This window comes from Lycorma delicatula, chromosome 1 (assembly GCF_047948215.1).
Source record: "Lycorma delicatula isolate Av1 chromosome 1, ASM4794821v1, whole genome shotgun sequence".
Classification (NCBI taxonomy): domain Eukaryota; kingdom Metazoa; phylum Arthropoda; class Insecta; order Hemiptera; family Fulgoridae; genus Lycorma; species Lycorma delicatula.
In genome coordinates, this window is record NC_134455.1 from 215,222,974 (window position 1) to 215,248,163 (window position 25,190).

A 25,190-nucleotide genomic window follows, 5' to 3' on the forward strand; every position below is an offset into this window, starting at 1 on the left:
AAATCACCGGACATCCAAACCACAAAATAATAACGAAACTTATTTTTCATATGAAAACTATGCGTACATCGAATTTCTAATGAAAAAGAAAGCAGATAATATAAATATATTATTTGGCCATTAAATTAAACTTCATACCGTGTTACAGCACCAAAAACAGGAAGTCGACAGAGAAATTTTCCGGAAGACTGCTATGAAAGTCTTCCGGAATTACATACTGCGACAAGGCAAATCTAAAACAACGCGGATAGAAAAATCAAAAGAAATTATAATTCAAATTGCAGCAAATTACCTAATTAACTGTTCAAGATTACCATACTCGACAGCTGTGTGTGATGTTGCAGGACTTGGGTTCAAATAAAACAGTTACTTTATTTAGTTATGGATGTTCCATAATCGGATAATCTGTCATGATTTAATTAAGGCGATTTGCGCTCGTATCACACACCTCTCCCTCTCTCACTCTCTCTACAAGACCGGATATATGTAACTGCTAAATAATAATCGGGAATAGCGTAGACAGCAATATCTCAAAATGAAAACAGAAATTCTACATTAAATAAATAAAAATTATAATATATTTTATTTTACAAATATTATACCTACACTGTAATCTACGGATGCACGATAAAAACCTGTACGTATAATACTTATTTCACAACAGGTGTCATTGTTTACTCTTTACAATAAACAATACGATGAAAATATAAACTACAAAAAAAAAGAAGTGGAACAAAATAACGCAATGTGACATCACGTTACCCCAATTACTCTAAAATATATTAACATAATAGTGTTACGACACACAACAACAACAAACGTATTAATAACGAAACAATAATACTGGCCCGATTCCGATAAAAATACTACACGACGGATATTCATGAACATGCGCACATGATATGATACAAAACATCACGTACTTCACGAAATATAAAGTGTAACTTAATTAATTATTTATGCGAACTTATGTACGAGTAACAAAATCTCATATAACGTGAAAGCAGCCAAGACTGTAATCTCCGATGGATATTCACTTAACGGAACTAAATGTTTCGAAATATACATTTCGTTACAGTTATTTTCATATTAGTTCCTATGAAAATTAATCGTTTCAAATTACGTACAGCCAAACACAATATCCGGATAGTGAGAGAGCTGACATCGCGATATCAGCTGTTATTAATTTGTTATCGTAAGCTACGTTTATAAATGTTGTAATTTATTTGTGTACAATGTACATTTAAATTCTAGTTTACTGAAGAAAGAACGTCCGGAAGTACTCTGTCTACAGGAACGAGCTAGTCATATCCAACGGACAAAATCCTTAGAACAAGAGGATGCTAAAACAGAATTCTATGACCACCGAAAACTAACCCGAAACATCTGAAGGATAACTTCAGAAAACTTTCTGTTATTTCTGAATAGAAATAATTTTATAAAAAACAAATTGAAGGTAATTAATTTTGTGTGGCCAGCATTTTTTACTTCCTCGTACGAAGTAAAGGAAGTATTGTAATCGTGAAAATTTTCGGTCTTCAGATTTCATATCCTTTTTTCTTTTGTTTAACTTTTTTTTCTTCCATGTACGAAATAAAGAATGTATTGTAATCGCGAACATTTCATATTTCAATGGAAATATCCATTTTGACTAGTTTCGGCGTGATGTCTGCACGTACGCATTTATGTACGCATGTATCTCTCACAACTCAAAAACGATTAGTCGTAGGATGTTAAAATTTTTGATTTAGCACTGCTGTAATATCTAGTTGTGCACCTCCCTTTTTGATTGCAATCGAAATTAAAATTCAGATTTTAATTAATGAAATATTTTAATCTTAAAGGGAAGGCACATCGGTTCGTATCAGACTTCATCTCCTTTTGTTTTTAACTTTTATCTTTTTTAATTTAAATATATTAATTTAATAATTATTAAGCCGTGATTGTAAAGAGGTTTTACAATAAATAATAATTTAACGGTAAAAAAATGAAAAAAAATTATTAGCGAAATGAAATTTTATGTACTTTTAAAAATGTGTAAATGTAATTTAATAGGCATTACATAAGTGTATATGTAATAGATTTGGTGAAACATCTGATTAATATTAATTGAAAATTATAATTTAAAATCGTATTATTTTTGTATTTTCTAGTTTAATATTATCTACATTAAAGTTAACTATAGAAAACTGAAAAATAACTGAAATTTACGGAAAAATAGACCCTCACAAGAACATATACAATGGGGCATACATACCTGACCTTTAATAAATTGCAAAAAATTCTTATATTTTATTCATTACTTCTCTGATAGTCAGATAGTATTCTACTCAAGTCGAAGTTGATAATCATTTCGTTTATTATTTTTTTTTTTGTTGCCTATCATTTAATCGCTCTTTGGTTTGATATAATTCTTCTGATCTTAATGTGTATACGTTCACTAGTTTTCAAAAGTTCTCTCTTTATATTCATCATCCTCTCTTAAGCTTTTTATTCTTTCCTTGGTCTTAACGATTCTTCCTTTGTATTTATCATCTTCTCTTAACGTTTTTTAATCTTCCCTTGTTCTTAATATTTTCTTCTCCTTTATATTCATCTTCTTGACGGTTTTTGAGATATATTTCTTCATGTTATCTTTCTTTTTTCAGTATGATTATTTCTTTTTCATTTTTGATAATTCACTATTATTCACTTTTGTTTATACGACACACCAGAAATCTAAAACGTTTGTTAATTAGCAACTCACGAAGGTACGAATAATACTGATCTATTAATACGAGTAATAAAGGGACTTTTATTCTGTCGAATATTTCACGTAAGATTATTATTGAATTAATAATTATATAAATATTTGATAATAAAAACTAATATTTCAGCAATTGTATAACTATTCACTTTATTAAAAAGCTGGAGAATCGTATCTCACTTTCAAATGAAATAAGTTTAAATGAAGTGCAGAAAAAATGTGTATATGTAATTTAATAAGCGTGCAAGGAAGTCATGTGGTGTCCACATCAAATTTGTTAATTTACCAGTAGTGAGAAAGATGGTTTGGAAATGTTGGTTGATGTCAAACAATGAAATTTATGGTGGATATCATCCTGCTAATCAAAAGCAATCAAAAGTCCACCGATCTTTTTATCCTGATTTAAAATACTGAGTATGGCCTATAATTTAACACGATTACAGAAAATATAAGAACAGGTTCTAGAGTAAACTCAAAATTCTCCTTATCGCTATGTGGCACCGGCATACATTTTAATGAGTTTATTACAAATGTCTTCGTAATGGGTCAAAGTCTGTTACCTCTGATGTATAGTGAAAGAAATACTACACGGTGATAAGACTATTCCGAAATAATCATTTCTTTATTAATCCGATAACGTATTTTGATAGAAAATAAAGAGGGATTCGTTTACAAAAGATAAATTATTTAACACGATTAATTTTCAAAATGCATATCTCAAAATCAATTCTTGAACAGGATAAGACCGATACCCACCGTTTTGAAATTTCGATCGTTTCAAAGCGATACCGTTTTGAAATCGATCAAAACTGTTTCAATTCAAACTTAATCAGCGCAACAAAAATTAGGTATAAATGATTTTAACTTAATAGAGAAAAAGATTGTGTGTCGTTATAACGTACGACTTTCAAAATGTGATTTAATAGAAAACTAATGATAAATCAAAGAAACATAAAAATATTGAATTTTTGTAAAGACTTACTCTTTTATCTTCGCTTATAATTCGATAGTACTTGTATTAAATATTTAATAGAACAAAACCTCTTAACATTTCTTTCAAGGCAGTGGCTACTTGACGCTTTTTAATTACAAAATAAAATAAATCCAACGAGAGGACTGTCCGCCGCGTGTAATGAGTGAATAAGTAAACAATTTGGCACATCCATCAGATATCTAGGTTAAATAAGGGCTCTCCCTAAATCTCCGACGTATATGTTTACATCTCGCCAACACTTATTTGGATGCGTAATAAGCCAACTTAACAATATAGGGCAACATTCCTCACACATCCTCGTTGCAATGTGAATATTTATATATTTCTTTAAATTGTTGTTTCAAAAAAATAAATAAATGAAGTGTATGTATATATTTCTTTTTAACTTTTTTTTCATGAAATCATTAAGAAAGATATTTCTAAAATCAATAAAAAGCATTCAATAATCAAATAAATATCCAAATCTGACGATAAAAGAAAAAATCAGATAATTAAAATTTAAAAAAAAAAGAAATACAACTATACTATTTACTATCCGATAATTCAACTACATTAGCAATTACACACTAGATAAAAAAAAATTAATTTTACAGTTGAAGATTCATTAACCACAAGCCACGGATTCTTTTGCAAACCACATATAATAACATCACATGCAATTATTTGACACCTGAATGGAAACCATAGAATTACAAAATAAAAAATCATGAATCAAACATAAAAAAAAGTTGTAGATATGTATATGAGTACATGCCTACAGTTACAATAACATTAGCGCAATGTTCCCCAGGTACCTCAACATTATTAATATTAGACTGAAGATTCTACATTTAAAAAAAATTATAAAAACAAATTAAACGAATAAATTTTATACGGCATAAAATTACGGAAACCCGACAAATAAATAGTATAGAAACTCTTTCTTCCAAACTAACACTTAAAATTGAAATAACTCATTAAATTATATCCCGGTTTATATCGAAGAGAGTATGTTCTACATGTGAACGAATCGATAATCGGTCAAGATTTACGCTGATCACGTAAAGACAGTCTTACGAACCATTAAACTATAAATTATTAATATTTAAGAAGTAAGCTTATTAAAGTTCGATTACGCATTTGATATTAAGAAAAGAGGATAATTAACGCGTATTATTTTATAGAAATTGGAAAATTAATTTGACCTTAAAATCAATTAAAGTAAATTAGTATTATACTCGCATAAAAGATTCTTAGGTTTATACAGAGTGAGCAACATAAAACCGAACCCATGAGACCGCTACCCAACAATGAAAGACTCTCACACAACTAGAGCGAATAGTGGATGTATAAGTTACTACTGACTGTTGCTGCCGTTGTCAGGTGGTTAGTGTCAGTGCAGTATAAGTTTTGTTGCAGTGCAGAATACAGTTGTGTTTGTGTAAAATGACTTATTCAATCCAAGAAAGGATAGCTATAGTTGAGGCCTACATTCGTTCTGGATCGTTTGAAGAATCACGTCAAGTATTCGTAGAAAAATTTCCGAATGCCTGTATCCCAGCTAAGAATAGAATACACGATTTAATTTAAAAAATGGCGTACAACAAGTTCGGTTTCAAATGCAAAACGAAATAGGAAACTCTCCTTTGACTCCACAGGCCATTGCCTTCATTAAAAGGGGAATTACTACCAGTCCAAAAAATCACTACGCAAGCTATCCCAACAATCTTGTGATAATTACATCTTGTCGAAAAATTCTTCACGAATTAAAATTGAAACCACACCGCGTTACAACTGTGCAACAACTGACGAGACAGACAAACCGAAACGACTTCATTATTGCAACTGGCTTCTCGAAATCATTGGTAGATAGATAGACCCGATGTCGTATTTCATGTGACGAAGCACGGTTTCATTTATCCAGCCATGTTAATTCGCAGAACACCTGGTATTAGATGGCGAGGAATCCTCACGAGATATTCGAGCGTTCACTTTACGATGAGAAAACTGGTGTTTGGTGTGCAGTTACCGGTTATCGTATAGTGGGACCAATATTTTTTGACTGAACTGTCAATACACAAGTTTACCTCACAATTTTCGAAGAATTCTCTGCGCAATTAACTGATAATGAAAAATAATACAGCTTCTTCAATCAAGACGGAGCAACGTCTTGAAGAATTATCTAAACGGTAGTTATCGGAGGTTAAACAGGGAGAAAAAAAAAGAAGAAACCTGTATTACAGAAAAAATGTTAAAACTTCCGCTTTCAGGTATTTTTATATTACAAGCAAATTAAACCATAAAACAGCATTAAAAAACTGCTACAGATTCAATAACTTACCGAAGATAATTTATATTACGAATACTATAGACTACCTCGAAAATGCTGAAACAAACTAAAATTACTGACAGTAATTAAATCTGTATTAAATTGGATTCCTAGATCCCAAATTCATTTAAGAGTATACTGCTGCACTTCTGTATCGAAACTGTCCATTTACTGAAAAGTTACACAAAAAATGAAATTAAATTTTACGTGATACGAGCGCAAACACACACATGCCAAATTTAATGACTCGTACGATACACAACAAATTGAACATGACGTACAGAACAGAGACGAGAGTAAAAAGAATTCGATGACGGTATCACTTAAAAAAAAATATTAAATCCGAAGTTGATATATTTTACGTTTAAAGCGGCGAATAATTTATGATTAAAACTAAACTGGGAAATTTCCTTCTAAATGCAACTACAACTGATGTCATTTCAAATGGCGCTTGGATGGTGGGTGGGAGAAATGTCCAAGCGATCGCCACAGATGTTGAACTACTCGTAACTACAGCAGTACGTTACCGACGACTCGAGTGCGTTCTTTCTCTACTCTTACTAAATTTCATGTGAAATTAAACGTCACGGAAGTTTTCTCTTTTATTTTAAATAAAATATATTTGTAACTAATTTTCTCTTCAGTATAATATTAAGAGTTCAATATAGCCGTTTTCCAAATTAGTTGGTTTTTTTTAACATTATATTTCACATCACTAATGTTTACTTGATTGCTATCCCCGTAGGATTCATCAGCGTTATAGATTTTCATACATCTACTGTCATTACACGCATTTTTTTTAACCTCCTGATCCACCATTAGGCATTCTGTGTGGAAATGCCATACATGACTACGATTCGAAACCGGGACCTTCGGATGAAAATTTTGATTACACGCATCGAAACACGATTACTTCCTTTCGATTGAACCTGACTCTTATACTTACTTTTAATCAACTACTTACGTTTTGTGATTCCACTGTTCCGAACCAAAAGAACAGAATATGGTTTCGAATCATTCATAAGTTACAAGTCAGTTTTAATAACCATCCGAATTGAGAGTTCAAATCGGGATGGAAGACGCCAAGTCTCAAATCCATAAGTTCTGCGTACCGCTACTTTAATTGAAATTCCTCCCCGACGAGCAAAGTAATCCTCCTTGTTCAGTTTCCTTCTCTTATTTTATAAACAGCGGAAGCTATATATTTTAAATCTAATCGAGTTAACGCTATCGGTTGAATTTTCCCCATAACGTTAAATTTCTTCATATAGTGTTACCGGAGCTTTGCAAGCTCACTCTACTGGCGAAAATAATGAAAAAATTCATATAAACATGGTCCAGAAACACTCAGTTAGCGAGTTACGGCTAACGAAAGATTTCGGTCGGATTCCTGGACAAAGAGTAAAATAAAACCATATTGAGATTCTAGGAACTCAAATTAAGGGGTAAATTTGACGGTCTCTTATGGATTTTGACCTGACAAATTGAATATAACAGAACCATATTTCCAGTAGTTTCATAATATCCGACGAAAAACAGAAAACTTTGACGAAAAATACACACTTTTTTTTACGTTTGTAATACAAACATTATGTTAATGACTAACAAATGCGTAAAATTTATTATCAAAAGTTGTAGGGAATTTAATTATGAGAAAATTGATGTAAAATAGCCCAATAAAAAACAAGACAATATTCAAGAAATTTTATTTTTTACTAACACTTACCGTATGGAAAATTCTAAATGTTATCAACTACAGAAAATAATATACAAGTGATATAATGCAAAAAAAAAAAAATGTAATCGATACATCTAATAGTTTACAGTAAATTTTCAAAAATCTGTCCTTCTACTTCAATACATTCGGCTACAAGCTTTCGGATTGCTAGCGCTGGTTTCCGCAATTCTGCATGAATTTCCTTAATTTGCACGAGATAGGCATCTGTACAATCTCAGACGCAAAAATCGAACGGTGTTAGATCAGGTGAACCTAGTGGCCAGGAATTTGTCTCGGGGCGACCAATCCATCGCTCTGGAAATTGCTCACTTAAATATGTCGATACGGCCCGTAAGAAGTGGGGAGGCACACCATCGTACTGAAAATACACGCGGTTTATTGATGCTAGCGGAGCATTTTCTAATAGCGGAGGCAATTGTTCCTTAAGTAATTCCAAGTAAACGTCGGAATTTAGAACCTTGACGCTAAATCGGTGTTGGAAATTACGTTCTACTGTCGCGTGTAGATTGACTTCTGTCCAAATGTGTTCGTAGCGAACCTTATTGATCCCGTCCCGAGTAAACTGAGCTTAATCAGTAAATTAAATAAATCTGTACGATCGGCGAATCACAAGGTAAGGGTATAGCTTGTTGTCACGAAGTGTCCCCGCACCATAGACTGGGAAACTGCCGGGAAAGGCGGCGTGAACACCCGGAATACGTTGCGTAGCCTCGATAGCAATTTCATCAATATCGGCAACATGATGGGCAGAACGGTCGCGGTGAGTACTAATGCTAGTTAGTGTACTCGATAGAATGTTACACTAATTGTTTTAGAATTTGGAATTCTGCGATAAGAAAAATGTCTTCGATATTTTGCAGCAGCAGCAATTGCATTTCCATCACATACCGCCGAAATAAATACGTTGTCGGCGTACATAACAAAGGTATTGCGCTGTAATATGACACCAAATAAAACACAACATACTTAATTAGACAACACTGTACTGACAATCCACAATAGTAACGCAGAACATGCAATGCACTGATAATATTACGTAAAATGCATCGTTGCCCACCTGATTCCGGGTAACCAACTTAGAGAATCATAATTTCTCAAATTTTCAATTTGACAGGTACATAAACTTTACTGTATTAATAATATTAGTACTGTTGTTTTTTTTTGTATTTTATTACATTTTTATCTTTAATAAAACACTTTTTTTAATCATTGCACTTGTAGGAAAGCAAATATGTCCGTGTAATCCCTTAGTTTTACTCTAAGTTTTACTCATACTCTAATAAAATCAAATTTCTTAAAATTATATTTGTTTTTCATTCGGCTATTTTACATCAATTTTCTCAGAATTAAATTCTCTATGAGTTTTTATAATAGATTTTGTTGTGCATTTATTAGCCATTTAACAACGTTTTTGTTACAGACTTAAAAATACCTGTTTTTAGACAACAAATGTTTCTGTTTTACGTCGAATATTATGAAAACTACTGAAAAAATATAATTCTGAAACCTATTTTATTCATTTTTCCACGTCAAAAACCATAAGAAAAAATCAAATTTACCCCTTAATTTGACTTTCTATACTTTCAGTATGGTTTTATTTCACTCTGCACAGGAATCAAGCCGAAATATTTCGCTAGCCGCAACTTGCTAACGGAGCGTATCCGGACCCTTGTTTAAATTAACCTTTTTTTCATTATTTTTGCTAGTAGAATAAGTTCCGAAACCGCCAGTAACACTACGTGAATCATTCTTGTACAAGTATCTGAGGTATTGGAACATCTTAACGCGAGATAAATATCAACTCGTTTCAAAAAAATGTTAACCTACTTCGGGCGGATTGTTTTCGTAACACGTCATAAAGTTGAACTCTACCCTCGAAACGTATCTTATCTTTTCTCCTTTATCTTTTGTCGGCAAGCAAAAAATTAAAAAAAAAACACATTTTTTATGAAGAAATTCATTGACTGCGAAGCGAACAGCACTCGTCAGTCGTAAAATCCAGAAAAAGGTTTCGGTCTTTCGGCTGTTTCCAGACAGTAATAAAACGCCCAGGAAATAGTATATGAAAGTTTCAGCTATCGATTTCGCCGAACCTTTTTACACGAGGAATTGGCCTTTTTTAAATTCTTGTTGCAGCAATTTCAGACGGGTCGATTTCTCGCATACTATTTTAGACTATTGGGAAAGGTTCTTTGCTTCTTCTGTCAAATTTCACACTAAGGCATAATTTTATGCTATTGACTGAAAAAAAGTTATTTACTCTTCCAATTTTTTGGAAGTACACAACACGAAATAAAATCGGCACTTACTAAGTCGATTTTAACTCGGCCTTAAAAATTACGAAATTTAGTTATCAAATATAATTGCATTTATTATACGACATAGCACAACATAAAGAAAAGACTAAATAAATAACTTTAAATGTGTATGTTAAAATGTAATAATTTATTCGCTAAATTACAGTATGTTAAATAGCAATTTATAATTGTTTTTCTTTAATAATAATCGATTAATTTGTGTTAATGAATCATTTCCGATAACACACAACGCAACTGTGCAACCGAAATATTGTTGTTTACAACGCAATATTTCGTAAAGTACGCGTCCAACTTAATTCACCTACGTTTATTTAAAACAAAGTATTTTATGTCTGTCCCAAGGCGGAGACGAGCAGAGGCGCTTTAAATTCCTCAGAAATTGTCATAGGGGTACGTTGTTAACAAACCGCGTTAGTAAATATTTAAAATGACATCAGTATACTTACGCTGAACTGCAGTAGGCTTGAATGATACTGAGAATGATTCATCGACGCATTATAACATGAGATCAAAGTTTTTTACAAAGAAATAAAAAAATGAATACATATAACAATTAACAAATGACATCGGTCGTAACAAAAAAACGCATGAAAAGTTACGTCTTACTATCTTCTGTAAGGAAAAACAATACAGTTTTATATAAACTAAACCTCGTCCTGTTCGGCATTTTTCTCGAGTTTCAATTTAATTAAATTTTGGTGCAGTCGCTTTACTTAAAACAACGTAATGTGGACTTTGTAGCTCTGAATGGCTGTGATTTGTTGTGGATCACTGTGAAGCGACTGTATTCTTCTATAACAAATAGTCGAGATTCTAAACAATTTAAATGTAAAATCTTCCTTCACATATCTTCATCCATCCCTTATTAAATAAAATTCAATAATGCAGTAAAAGAGAAAAAGGGTGAAAACAAATTAACTTGCTGACAGCCGAAACATATTATATTTTAAATGTTCTCCATTTTGAAACCGACAATCGGAAAAGTTTTAAAAATACTTAAACGAAAGATAAAATCCTTTTTTTAATATACTTTAATAATATATATATATATTTTCCCCCAGATACATCTCTTAATGAAGTTAGTACATAAAGTTAAAATGGCATTACCAAGAAAGCAGGCGTAAAGGGGTACTTTAAGGTATAATTTAACAAAAGTCTTTTCAAATAAATTGAAATTCTCAAGAATAACGCAGGAAGAGATTTAATGTGAAAAAAGCTCAGTGTTTTCTATCGATTGGTTCGTAACAGACATTTCTTTTAAAGGAAAGCTTATTCTTTCGTAATGTATATTACAGTAAGCAAGCCTTACTTTAACACATACAGTAACAGATTACTGGATTTATTAATTGACATCTGTAAATAGCCGCGTTCTTCTAAATTAGGTGACAGCGCACATAACTACACAGCTGTGTTACATCCTAGGATAGTTAACCGAGGAGTTGTTAATTAGAACCTCACAACAAATTGTGACAGGAAGACCGGACAGAACAAAATTTTTAGAAACTATTTCAGCAACCCGCTAATATACTACTGAACGTTAATGATTGAATTTCCACTTTAAATGCTATAAAAATAAATGAAATAAATAATTAATAATAATCTTTTATCCTGAACTCTGTTACGAGAAGATCAGTAACCTTAAACTTCTAAACGCCATATCTTAAAGTAGAATCGGTAGTAGTTTGCGTCATTTAAATCACAAAACATTCTATGTGAAATAAAATAAAACTTCAAACATAAATACGATGAATGAACAATGTTACTTTTAACTTGAGAATACACTTCATACCGTAGCAACATAACATAGTAGTACACAATGAAAACCGTACTACTTTTCCAACAAAAATCTCCCACAATTATATGTTTTTGATTACGTAGTCATTAAAAACAGGAAAAAGTGCATTTCCTTCATATTTTCTCAGTACAGTAAAGTCTCCTTACTCACGGTTCCAGTATTCGCGGTGCAATATTTTGCGATGCCTTTTCTATATTCTCGGGTAAAATTTTCCGTATTCGCGTACATTACATTATGTAGTGACATTAAAAAATAAAAATATTAAAAGATTTAATGGCGAACGTGAAGAGGTAGATGATACGATCGCTAAAAAGCAGTTAAATGTCAAAATGCTTACCGAAGACATTACTATCCCATGATCTTGTCCAGTAATTTATAGATACTGATCCATCTTTGAATAGAAGCTTAATCTTTAAGCGTAAAATTGCAGATGCCATAAAAGAATATACAGAACTTCACACAGATTTAAAAACAAGAGCGAGAAAAGGAAAAATTACACATTTTTGTAAATGTAATCCAAAATACTGCAGGTTAATTTTGTAAATTTCCTTTACAGTAATTTTAGTTTTAGTACTGTAGTGCTTGATTTTTTTAAGGCGATTACCAAGTACGATTTGAACATGTAATACCGTTTTCTAATACAATACATATTGTAGTGAGTTTTTAAATCAAACAGTCGGGTAAATGCTTACGAGTAAATTAGGAAATACACTGTATTTGACAAATATTTTTTGTGTAGTGTTCCTATGTTCTGTACCAAATCGAGTTTATAATTAATGTTGCCGTCGGTATTTCATCAATAACATCGCCCTAAGTAAATACGCATGACTGTTTTTCATTTTACATAGAACATAACCATTTTTTCTCAAATGAGATTCGTTCAGTTCTACATTCGCGGGTTTCTGTATTCGCGACATTTTTACGGTCTCTAACCCCGGCGAATAAGGAGATTTTACTGTAGTGTATTAATTTTTTTTTAATAGTATAATGCGGATGAAAGCAGTCCAGATCGTTGAGCATCCAGAAAATCAGCATCTCACTATATCACATAAGTACATAATTAGAGAATTCATAGTAACAACAGTACACAAACCCCCCCATTATAAACTAATACAAAAATTACTTAATAATCTAATTTCACGATGGGAAATAATACATTTTCATGTTTTACTGTTTCATTGTCATGTTCTACCACTGTTTTATACGTACAATGAATGTTACACATCAATTTTTATCTATTTTCCAGAAGTATTTAAAGCAAGTCCTAAGTATTTAGCATACATGTTAAGTCGGTGACAAGCTAGTTATACGAAGAAATTTATCTAATTAAATATTTTGTAACGTAAAAAACAGGAAACGTTACTCTAACAAAATTATCGTAACCGATACGAACTCTAAAGAAAGCATCCCTTGAATTTTTCTGTATACATTCAGAAATAATTTAGTACACCACGTACTCAGAAATACCGCAAATACAATTCAAAGCCGATGAAATGTAAACATTAAAACAACACCTGTACTTTAAAAGAACTCCAAAACACCAAACATGAAGCGTTTCATAGATTGTTAAAAATCCAATTCATATATTCTCTCTACACTTTCAGTATAGCACATTCGACCCATACACACTACAACACAATCCTAATTAAATGATATAGGTATGAATATCACGATTAAATAACGAATAACATACATAAAGATATTATATTTTTCATTATGCTATTAATTAGAATACAAAAAAACCGGTGAGGAAGGCCAAGAACATTGTTAATATTAAAACTGAAACGGTAGGCTCGGCCTCGATCTGATGACCTCCACAGCGAAAGGTATTACTAGTACATTTAACCTATGTACAACCTAATGACAATTTATGAAAATCAGACAAGTTTCTACGAAATAATTATTATTATCCTGTATCCATTAATAACAGCTAGAGAAGTTACTATCAAAAATAATTTTATAATTTTAAGCTTAAGATGTAAAAAATAATTAGCTTATATTTTAATCGAATCTAAAACATAAACAAACACTTATTCTGATTCGAAAGAAAAGCAAACATTTGAAAAAAATTCCTGACCACAATTTTTAAGGAATATTTTCATTATATTCAGCAGGTTTAACTTTAATTTTTTATCCATTTTTAAACAGGAAGTTCAATTTTATGGTCTATACTCAATATAAAAAATTAAATTTTATTTCACAGTTGACTGAACAACCGACTTAAAAATCAGTAGGGTTTTAACCTTAAACAAGAATGTTTCAGATTTAATTTCCAAGACAGAACATTTTTTTATTTATTTATGAAGCATCTAAACAAATTACTAATTACAAAATATTAATATAGACTGGACGTAAGTTAATATCATAATTTTAATCCACACATCTCAGGGTAGTGACGGATTTCTTAAAGAACCAGAGGCCTGTTCTTAGTTGTCTGCATATTACCAGTAGGAAAAGCAATTTTTTACACCACAAATCAATAATCTATCCAAAATCATTGATCCACAATGAATTGCTACCATTGTATATACAAACACCTTGATTTCCCACAGAAATGGGCACTCATGATCCGGCAACAGTCCTTAAGTGTTATTTTTTTGGGGGTTTTGTATGTTTTCACATTTACTATGAGATTAGATAGCCTCTTACATATTACTTTCTCTGATCCTTTGCTTCCATGTGATGTTCTCTGGGGATTTGGTTAAACGATTACAAAACAAAGTTGTGGAAATCTTTTCAGCCAGGATCCTTTCATATTAATATTTACGTAATCACAATAACCGTCTTAAGATTATGCACAATATTTATTAGTATCATTTAACAATGTTTTATTTCATCATATGAAATTAAATTATTTACAACAAAATCAATAACTGCTATTTCTGTTACTGCAAATCAATAATCATAAAAAGAATTACTAATGAAATAACCATAACTATAACAATTTTATAACAAGTACAATGTATTTTCTTACTTTTCCATTTACTACATTAAATCATCACACAATATTATGACAGCTTAAACATTTCTACGAAAGATGAGCAAGAGTTAGCATTAAGCAATAAAATTTTTATCCTAATATAACTACAATATTACCACGTTTATAGTTACTAAAATACAACTGTTAGTACAATGAAAATAGAGAACAAAATGGCACTATTTAAGACTCTCCATTAAACGGCCTATAAGCTCTGCATCTACTTTAATGCACACAGTTTTTAAATAACAAAATCTAAAATGAATTCATATGAATTTAAATTTACTTTTCAAGTAATCTAATAAAAGAATAGTAATGCAAACTAAGTCTCATATGAAATACACATTTAATAAAGTTTGTTATTTTGACAAATTTAATAGGGCACAAATACAATCAGATATATGATAATATATATATCAACCAATAGTATGCAAGCATGTTAAAATATTTATTTTTATAAGTCATTTGAAGTTTTAAACTCTAAACAATTTATTTTAAATAATACATTATAATAATTTAATCGCTGTATAAGTTATCAGCCTGAGGACTAATCCGACAATCACTGAGAGCAGTATAGACAATTCTAGCACGGAACTGATTTACTGTTATATTTTTCACTAAATCCTTCTTGGCTGCCTAATGGCACACACAACTATTCCTATAAACTCTCATTAATGTTAAATTATTCGACCAATTTATAACATAAAAGTAAAAACTAAAATCATAGGGGTATTCTAGGTTCAGAGAAATACAGAAATATAAAAAGGTATTATAGGTTTAAAGTAACAGGGTAGTAAGCACAAACAGCTAAATGTGCATTAACAAAAAAATAAAATGACGATAATAAATATTCATTATATATGCTGGCTATTAGTGAGGAATACATTCTCTCCTTGGAAAATAAATATAATTCAATAATTTATAATAAAAATGTAAAAAGATAATTAAAAGGAAAGGTTTATTTATAGAATTTCTATTAGCTTTCAGTTTTAATTTAATGCTCAAGTTGTAAACGTTGCTAAAATAATTATACCTAATCTTTGACATCATGCACCCCATTTTAACAGAATAAAATATTTATCATGAAACAATCCATCAGAACTTGTTTATAAAACCATTTTATATGATATTTACTGAGTTTTTAGATAGGTTCTCGCAAACAAAAAGTTCTTAAAATTTAACAATAACACTATAAAATTTGACATACATCTTACTCTTTATCAACGCTTAATAATATACATTAAAAATTAAATTTATAAAGTTATTCATTTTAATATTTGTATTACAATTCACTCACAGCAATTACTTTTTTTTTGTTAAGACTACTGTAAAGTTTTTACAAGAAAATAAGCTTCTGTTTCATCGAAAATTTCTACTGAAACATATCTTTACGATCATTTGTACATAACATGACTTACGTGTAATTATAGAGACAATATACACAATACTGTCAGTAAAAATTAATTTTATAGTAACCTAGTATGTGGTCACTGGAAAGGCTGCTCAGCCAAACTAGATATAATTAACAGTAATGTTTCCTCCAAACAGTTCTAAAAATCATGTTACATTTATTTACGTGAAAATTTATAACTAATATTATAAAAGAACTTAAAAGAAAAAAGATTTTCCAGAGAATCTGATCAGTTACATTCTGTGTAAAGGGTTTTTTTGACTTTTCTTGGCCAGTATAAAATGACAAGCCCTGGCCCTGACACCTTCAATTATGCCAATATCTTTTTCAAACAAAACTGACTTTAATTATCTGTTCATTCTACTTACAGATCAGTAATCTGTAACTGAGTTAAATGAATAATAATTATTTTTTTAACAAAACATAATTTTGTTGATGATAAATTACAGTAGTTATGGTTTCCACCTGATAATCAATATTGCCAGTTACTTTAGCTTTTTGCATGGTCAATGCTAAACTGTAGCTAAAATGTCTGCTAAAATATATGGATTCAGCAAGGTAGGTGCATCTATTTCCTGTATAAAAGGGGTAAAACACCGACGCCCCTTTGTGAGTGTGGTGAAAATCAAACTATCAGACAATCACAGAAGTTTGCCCTAGGACAGCTTATGAAGGGAATCCTAAAGATTTCCTGATGGCGACTCCAGAATCAGTAGCATATATTAGTTTGTTAAATCTATGTTGTAATTTTGACTGTAATTGTTGTTATGTTTTGGTGTCATACGCTAAATAAATAAATAAACTTTTTGTTATTTCTATAATTATATTTAACCTTTACAGTGAACTATTTTTCAGGATTGTGGAATTTATATAACTATCCTTTGAGAACATATTATTTCTTTATTTCTTGGCTTAAATCTATATCTTACTTATTTATTTTACTAGTTAAATTAAACTAGAACTTTTGATACCTGTTCATTTATTACATTTTACTATTTTAACTTACTCTTCAGAATGAAATTAAAATACACACTTTACATAAACCAACAGATACAATTTTAAAAAATTAGTTAATCTAAGCGAAGCACAAAAAACATTTGTTTCAAAACATCTTTTTAATCCCTCTACTATCGAAGCTGTTTTTACATTAAAAATTTTGCTTTTACATTCCAAAAATTAAATCCTGCTAGATTATATTCATATGGATTTTGTAATATGTAAAGCTTTTAACCCCCTAATATTTGCAAATATTCACATGGTATGTTGCTAAGCATAAAATTATCATTTTCTAAGGGAAGTGTAAAAAAAACTGGCCTACTGTGTGGGTAAATATTCATTGAATCTCAGCCGCGTGGGGCTAATGTAAAGAAAAAATTAACCAAAAAAATCAAAAGAGGAATAAAATCCACATTAAATCTACAAAAAAATGTTACTTACATGAATTATTGCCTAGGATAAAATTATTTACTAGGATAAAATGTGAATAATTTTATTAAATGCTTTGAAATTAGTATAAAAAACCTATAGATACTAATTTAAATAATATTTTATATGGTAGACTAATTTCCTCCACAAAGACAAGGCATAAAATATAATCGAGCATTTAAATGTCATAAAGTAAAATAAAAGTTTCAATAAATACATAAGTAGAAATTAACCCAATGTTCGGTTATTTTTTGGGTTCCACTTTATTTTATTCCATAAATATCTTCCCACTAAACAAAACAGTTCAGCATTACTATTAGGGTATCTTTATAAAAAGTTATTTAAATGCTAATACAACCTAAAACTAATTGAAACTAGGCAAGGTGATAACTTTACGAGATAATTTTTCTTATATACTTTCTTAATACATACAATCTAGCTCTAACAATTCAATGAACCAATGAAATATCCAAAACCTACAATCTGCTAAACAGATCAAGAAATCTATTTGTTGGAAATCAGTAAAAACAAAAAAATAAATTAAATAAAAATAATTTTAGAAAAAATTCTAACAAAAGAATAAATAAGATACAGATAAATAAAATTACTTGTTTGTTTTTAACATTCAACTCATAAAATAGGGTTAGGCTTACATCACTAAGCCACCATACGTGTCATGTATTTCTATGAACCAATACTTTTGGCACAGCATTCTTTCTTAACGCGTATGTTTCTTACCTTTGGAAGATCCCTAATGTGATTAGCGTCTAATAAAAGTTCCTCAAGGCTTCGCGAATAACGCAAAATGTCTTCGGGCACAGTCGGTAGTGAACAGTGACGCTTGTCAACATATTCAACTTGCCGATTACATCCCTTAAATATGGGAATACAACGAAACATGTCTTCCTATGTATCAAGATCACGACACTTCATAATTATTTACACTATAAACAACACTTAAGTAACATTCTTTGCAAAAAAAAAAAATCAGCACAAACATCAACACGAACTAACTACACCCATCACTACTCCAACAGGAACAACACGACTGAGTGTAAAACAAATGACGTCACTACACAGGGATACACACCTCAAATATTTCAAACAATTCACAATGCGCATGCGTCTGGCATCTAGTGGCAAATATGCACACCACTACGAACCCGGGATGAATTTCAAAATATGACTGTTTATGTGCGAATTTGATAATTCTACTGACGCCTAATTTGTTTAGAATTAGACTACATAAGTATTAGACTACATAAGTGCAATCGAGCATCTATAAAAAATTACATCAAATAGTTATTAATATTTATGTTATTCATCAGTTGTAAAATACTCAATTTTTTAATATTATGTATATAATAGTTTGTAATATTATATTATAAGCGAGCGTGCGTGTGTGTTGGGGAAAGTTACAAAAATAAAACTACAAATAGCTCGTTTTTGCCAAAAGAAAATTGGACTTTATGTTTAACAGAATGAAAATCAGAATTATATAACCGTGTTCATAAAAACAAAAAAAAAATGCATAAATGCATTGTTAAGACAAATGCTTTGCACAAAATCTCCTTGTGCGATATTTATATACAACAATCCTTAAGTAAAGTATAGGTAAACTTATTACCTTAAATATTTCTTTTACATAAACACAGTTCATAATAACAATACAGAGTATAATAATAGTATCTTATTGTTTAACAGAGGATTACCTTAATATTTAGTAGACGATTACTGTTTTTTATTAATGAAAAACAATATCTTGATACTCACTGGCACAGAATGTAATCTGGATCATCATAATTGAAAGTTCAACAGACAATTACTGTAGAATGGAAAAACATTAATATATTGATATTCTTTTACGCAGGATGTAATCTGGATTATAATAACAAAGAGTTTAACGGACGAAAAACACTAATATCTTGATATTCACTTGCACAAAATATAATCTCACAATTGTGGATTTCATATATGTCTACATAAGTTCCTTTAAGTTAATATTTTATCATACAATTATAGAGAAGAAAGAGCACAAACATAATGTTTAAAGGATCTTTAACATACAATAAAAAGATTCATTGTTGAAGAATATGTGTAATTTACTTGTTAACTGCAAGAAGGGTAAACTTTGACTAAACAATAATAGAATTGTAAGATGCACTAATGATTCTTCGAATGATGGTCGGAGACTGTGATCAGAGAGAGACTGACAAGAGACTGCGAGAGAGAAAAACACACAACGAGACACTGCCAAAGAATGACCTGACTCTAGTGGGGAGCCGGCTTATATAGTGTAGGTGGAGCCGAGAGATGTCGATAGAAGCCGAGTACATCCGAAAGGAGCTGTGTGAACTGTGAAGAGCCACTAAATTGTCAGGAGCCGAGTGCAACCGACAGGAGCTGAGTCATCAGGAGCCGAGTGAATGTAACATGTTTACGTATTGTTCTTTTTTTTATTTTATTTTTTATAAACATTATACACATGAAATAATACAGAGTTAAATCTTAATAAATAATTAATACAAAAGTCATAAATAAAAATCAACTGAGCAAATATTTATATGTACGTTGAATGGAATGCATAAATTTCAGTGTATGAAATTTCTTATTTATAATTGAAATATTCATTAGATCGAAATACTGTTAAATTTTAGATGAAAACAAGTCAAATACCAAACCAGTTGAATTAACTTAAAACTGCTTTACGCAATGGCGTAAACAGTGTGTGTGAGTAAGTCAACATTTTCACTTACTATTTTTTTCTCTGTCTAGCACTTTTGAGGATCTCTGTTTCACTAGAATGTGTGAATGTATATGTGGAATTCTGATTAAAAACATACTTAAAATATTAAAACTATTGAGAAGTATGTTTACTATTACAAATTACAATAGCAGCAGAATAGTTGATAGTTCATTTTATATCAGTGACTGAGATGGTAAAACATACTTTTCTATATTTTTAATTTTTTAGTATGTTTTTGATCTGAATCTCTGTATATAATAAGTTTAGCTGTTGGGATAAACCAGAGATATCTGAAAAAAATATTAAACAGGGAAATTAAAAATATGATAAGCAGTAAGTAAATAAAAATATTAATTTTTGAAAACAATTATATATACATATTTTTTTTTTTTTAAATAGTTATAGGATGTCATTTGCTAGATAATTTGTTAATATGCATTAATTAATATACAAAACTTTACAGATCTTTTATGTTTCTTTGTTTCAACTTAATATCAATATAATCTGATTGTGGATCACTTATTATATGAAGTTAATACTGCAATGGAAGAGGTCTTTAAGACACTGAATGCTTAATGCTGATATATCAAAACAAAGTCCATCCACTTATACATGCATTGTCTCGGTGTAAGGAACATTTCAGGAGTAGATAATAATTCAGTGACAGTCACCTATACACAGTCACAAATACAAATAAAATTAAACTTATATTCATCACCAAACAATGTTGGCCAACAGCATTGACTCTCCTTTCTTAAATAAAAACTAGTGCGAGTTTTCTATTCATCATCTACTCCGTATAATCAGCCAGTAAGAAAATTTATTGCCATAAAATGAAATTCTATATTTAATAATGTTGAATTACAGTGCATATAATATTATATGAACAAAATAAAATTAAAAATATATCATAAATATTTTTGTTTGGGTGGTTCACTATTTTTTTTTATGTTTTAATTTATAATAAATGTTATTAATAACTACAATTCAAAATTTTGCATTAAAATGAATTAAACATTCCTTTTTCTTTTGATGAGCTAAGGTATGGCTTGAGTAATTTCCATTACACTTCCCTTGGAAATGATAATACCAGGCTCAGTATGTTATCACACCTTCTGAATACTCCTTATAACATCTTTTGTGTACCTATTATATTTATAATATTTTGTGTATCTATCCAGAATATTTCCTGATCAGGTCTTTCCAAATTCTTGGTCAGAAGCATTGGTGATTCTTGTGCTGAAACGTGATAAAGATAAATCATCCCCCTCAAATTATCGTCTTATCTCTTGACCAATATCCTGTGCAAGGTGATGAAACAAATGGTAAACTGTCATCTAGTGTGATACCTTGAGAAAAACACTCTAATTTCCTTCAAACAATATGGTTTCTGCTGAGTTAGATCATCTATCAACCATGTAGTTTCTTTTGAATCTGTCATTCAGAATGACTTCCTTCTTCACCAAAGCCTCGTGCTGTATTTTTCTATATGCAAAGGCTTACGACACGGCTTGAAAAGAGGAATCCTAAATAAACTAAATGAATGGATTATAATAAGGGAATCTCCTTGCATTTATCAGGGGTTTCTTCAGTAATTGGTCTTTTTGAGTTCGAGTTGGAACAACGGTATCCAAAAATTTTACACTAGAAAACAGAATACCACAAGTAAGTATCCTAAGTGTTACTTTGTTTGCCGTAGTTATAAATACATAACAAACTGCGTGTGAAAATCCATTGTGTTCTTTATTTGTAGATGAATTTTCAATTTACGTAGCATTTGGAACTTTAGCTACAGCAAGAGGCTGCTGCAAAATGCAATAACCTGTTTAGAATCATGGTGAAAAACAACTGGATTCATGTTTTTTCCAGACAAAATGAAATACTTTTACTTTACACACTTGAGGAAACATGTTGACCCTCAACTGTTTTTTCATGGTAAACCAGCTGAACCATTTATGTGAATTAGATTTTTAGGATTGCGGTTTGACCAGTGACCAATGTGGGTAACATATTTAAAGGAGCTGAAGGTAAAATAGGTTTAAAAATGCTATACATGCTGAAAGTTCTATCTAATTCTTGTTCAAGAGCTAATTGAGTCTGCATGCTGTGTTTCTACCAAGCTTTGATCTATTCCTGCTTAGACTATGGATGTATTGCTTATTCATCCGCATGGGCTACCATTCTAAAGATGCCCGATGCATTCCATCATTCATTTATCCGTCTTAATACAGATGCGTTTCACCAATCCCTGTGATAAGTCTACTAGTGGACAGTAATGAGCCATCTCTTTGTAATAGATAAAACCAAATGGTATGCTCTTATGTAGCTTGCATTAAAGCGCAACCAAATCATCCTACATTTAATGCAGTATTCTCCAACCAGCATGTTAATTGATATGAGGAACAGCCCCATCTACTGGTCTACTAGGCATCAGAGCTCAGCATCTTTTCTTAGTTCTAAGCATTCAATGACCTCCAGTTGTCACTGTTGTTCCATGTTATTACCCCCTTAGTAGTGAGTGGCCTTCTCTAGTAAATTACTGCATTGATCTTTGCTGCTATCATAAGAACACAAATATGGTTAAATTAATAAAAAAATGTTATAATCTTATAGATAGCATGAATCCTGATGCTAGTATGCTAGATATTATTTTTGTTCTTTTAAGTTAAATTTTAAATATTGGATTAAATTGTGGTGATATTTTGCTTTTATCATACATGGGATTTTTACATCTGTGCTATGTTTTTATATTACTGTTGTTTAGTTTTTAAATTAATATTTTATTGTTTCTTTTCAATATTTATATGTTTACTATATAAATATTGAATCTAGGAACTGGTCATCACACTTCGTTGTGTGTCCAGGAAAAAAACAAACTTTATTACCAATAGACTAGCATGCCTGATCACTCTTACATCATCTAGTCATAAGTAATGTACTGTTATAAACTCATTTGAATAAAATATTTGTTTAGAATTAAAGAAAAATATCAGGTGAGGTATATGGATAAAAAATATTTATGAGATTAATGTATTTTATGATATCACTTATGAGTAAAATTTAAATACTAATGTCATGAGAAATAACAAATTTATATCACTAATTTTAGTACATGGACTGGATCCTCAATTAGTTTTGGCTAGCACATTGACTATTACATTTTATTCAAACGCACTGATTTTTTTCTATACCGATGTGTCAGTACATGGCAGAGAATGGCTTAGTTATTAATAAACATGAAGGGCATGATAATCTAATTATTAGCAAACTATAATAATCAAATAAATTTGTAAAGATCAATAAGTCTTTTACTCATATTTAACAACCTTTTTGCTTTTTGTGTGTACTTAAAAGTTAATGAAAAATTAACTAATAATGTGTGCCAAAGTTAATGAATAATTATAAAAGTTAATAAGGAAATGGTTATGTATAGTATTGAAAAATATAAATAATTTAGTTAATTTTTCTATTAATTTATTTTAAATAAAAGGTGAATTCCTTACAAATATTCCACAGTATTAAGTAAAATCAAACTCAAGTATATTCTAAGTTACACAGAACTTTTAGTAATCTACTACTACCTGTTGTATAAATGTAACATGCTATTTTTTTTTTGTTTTTAATTCATAAAAAGTCTGTTTCTATACTTCTTTTTAATATAAAAGGTTTCATTATTCATTTAATGTAAATAAATTAATTATGCCGGTGGATAATTCTCTGCAGTTGTTTGTTTCATATACGATTTTAAGCCAAGTATCTTTTTTTATGTTTTTCATCAAAGTACTCTCACTATTATTTCCTCAGCATCAATATTGTATATAGGACTTTTAATTTAAAAACCTAGCTTTTTGTCTATGTTAAGCTTCTTCAGACTATTGCTGGGAGTGATGAGGTTGTGTTGGTTTTGATGTTATGCTGGTGTTTGAGTGAGGTTCAGAAAGGTTTTTGTTATTCATGATTTGATTAAAAAGTATGAGCGATTTAAACTTTATTTATTTACACTATGGATTCATCTAAAATGAATGTAAACTAATGCTCAATTATAAAAGTATGGAGAATAATTTTACTCTTAATTATTCAAGAAATATTACAAAAGACTGCAATAAAGTTAAAACGTTATCAGAGAAAAGAAATTGTAAAATGAAAAAAAGAAAAACAGTGGAAAAAAAGAAAAGAAAATTAGTAATATAAATAAAATTTTTTAACATTCGTTAAAAAAAAATAAATATTATTACTAACAGTACTGATTAAACATTAATGACATTGGATGTAAAAGTTTCTGATTTTTATCATCGTTTATTCAGTAAATTGTAAAACGTTTGTTAATAAACTTATAAATTTCTCTTAGAGAAAGATTTAAAAGTTTTTTTTTTTAATATACTAAATGGGCCTCATCTATTTAAGTAATGTTTTAATAATGGTAAACTGTTAGGTGTATATATCTACTTATTGATTGTACTTATCCTTTCCTTAATGAGTTACTTGAGATCTCAAGTTTAATTTAAGAGAATATTGTGGATCAGGAAGTTCATGGGTAGTATTTTTGCAAAAAAATGTATATTTCAACCTGCTGCACATATTCCAACAATTAGGTCCTTGGAAGCCTGTAGAAGGGGTTATTGAAAGACTAATAGAAACAAAATAATCTCATTTCTAGCAGACTTCTCGCCTGTTGATATTCTTGACAGTATAGTCTTAGAGATAGCTTTTGTTGTCCCAATATCTTTTATCG

At 30.2% G+C, this 25,190-nt stretch overlaps 1 protein-coding gene across 9 annotated transcripts in view; it reads right to left on the minus strand.

The window, feature by feature from the left end:
* The window catches only part of LOC142328405 (protein lap4-like), a 492,228-nt gene extending 473,473 nt beyond the window's left edge, over window positions 1–18,755 (minus strand). For all 9 annotated transcript variants that reach the window (XM_075372138.1, XM_075372147.1, XM_075372166.1 and 6 more), the window contains exon 1: window positions 18,451–18,755. In XM_075372138.1, coding sequence (XP_075228253.1) covers window positions 18,451–18,612 — 162 coding nt within the window. In that variant the 5' untranslated portion in view covers window positions 18,613–18,755. The remainder of the gene's footprint in view (window positions 1–18,450) is intronic.
* Between the last annotated feature and the right edge of the window lie 6,435 nt (window positions 18,756–25,190).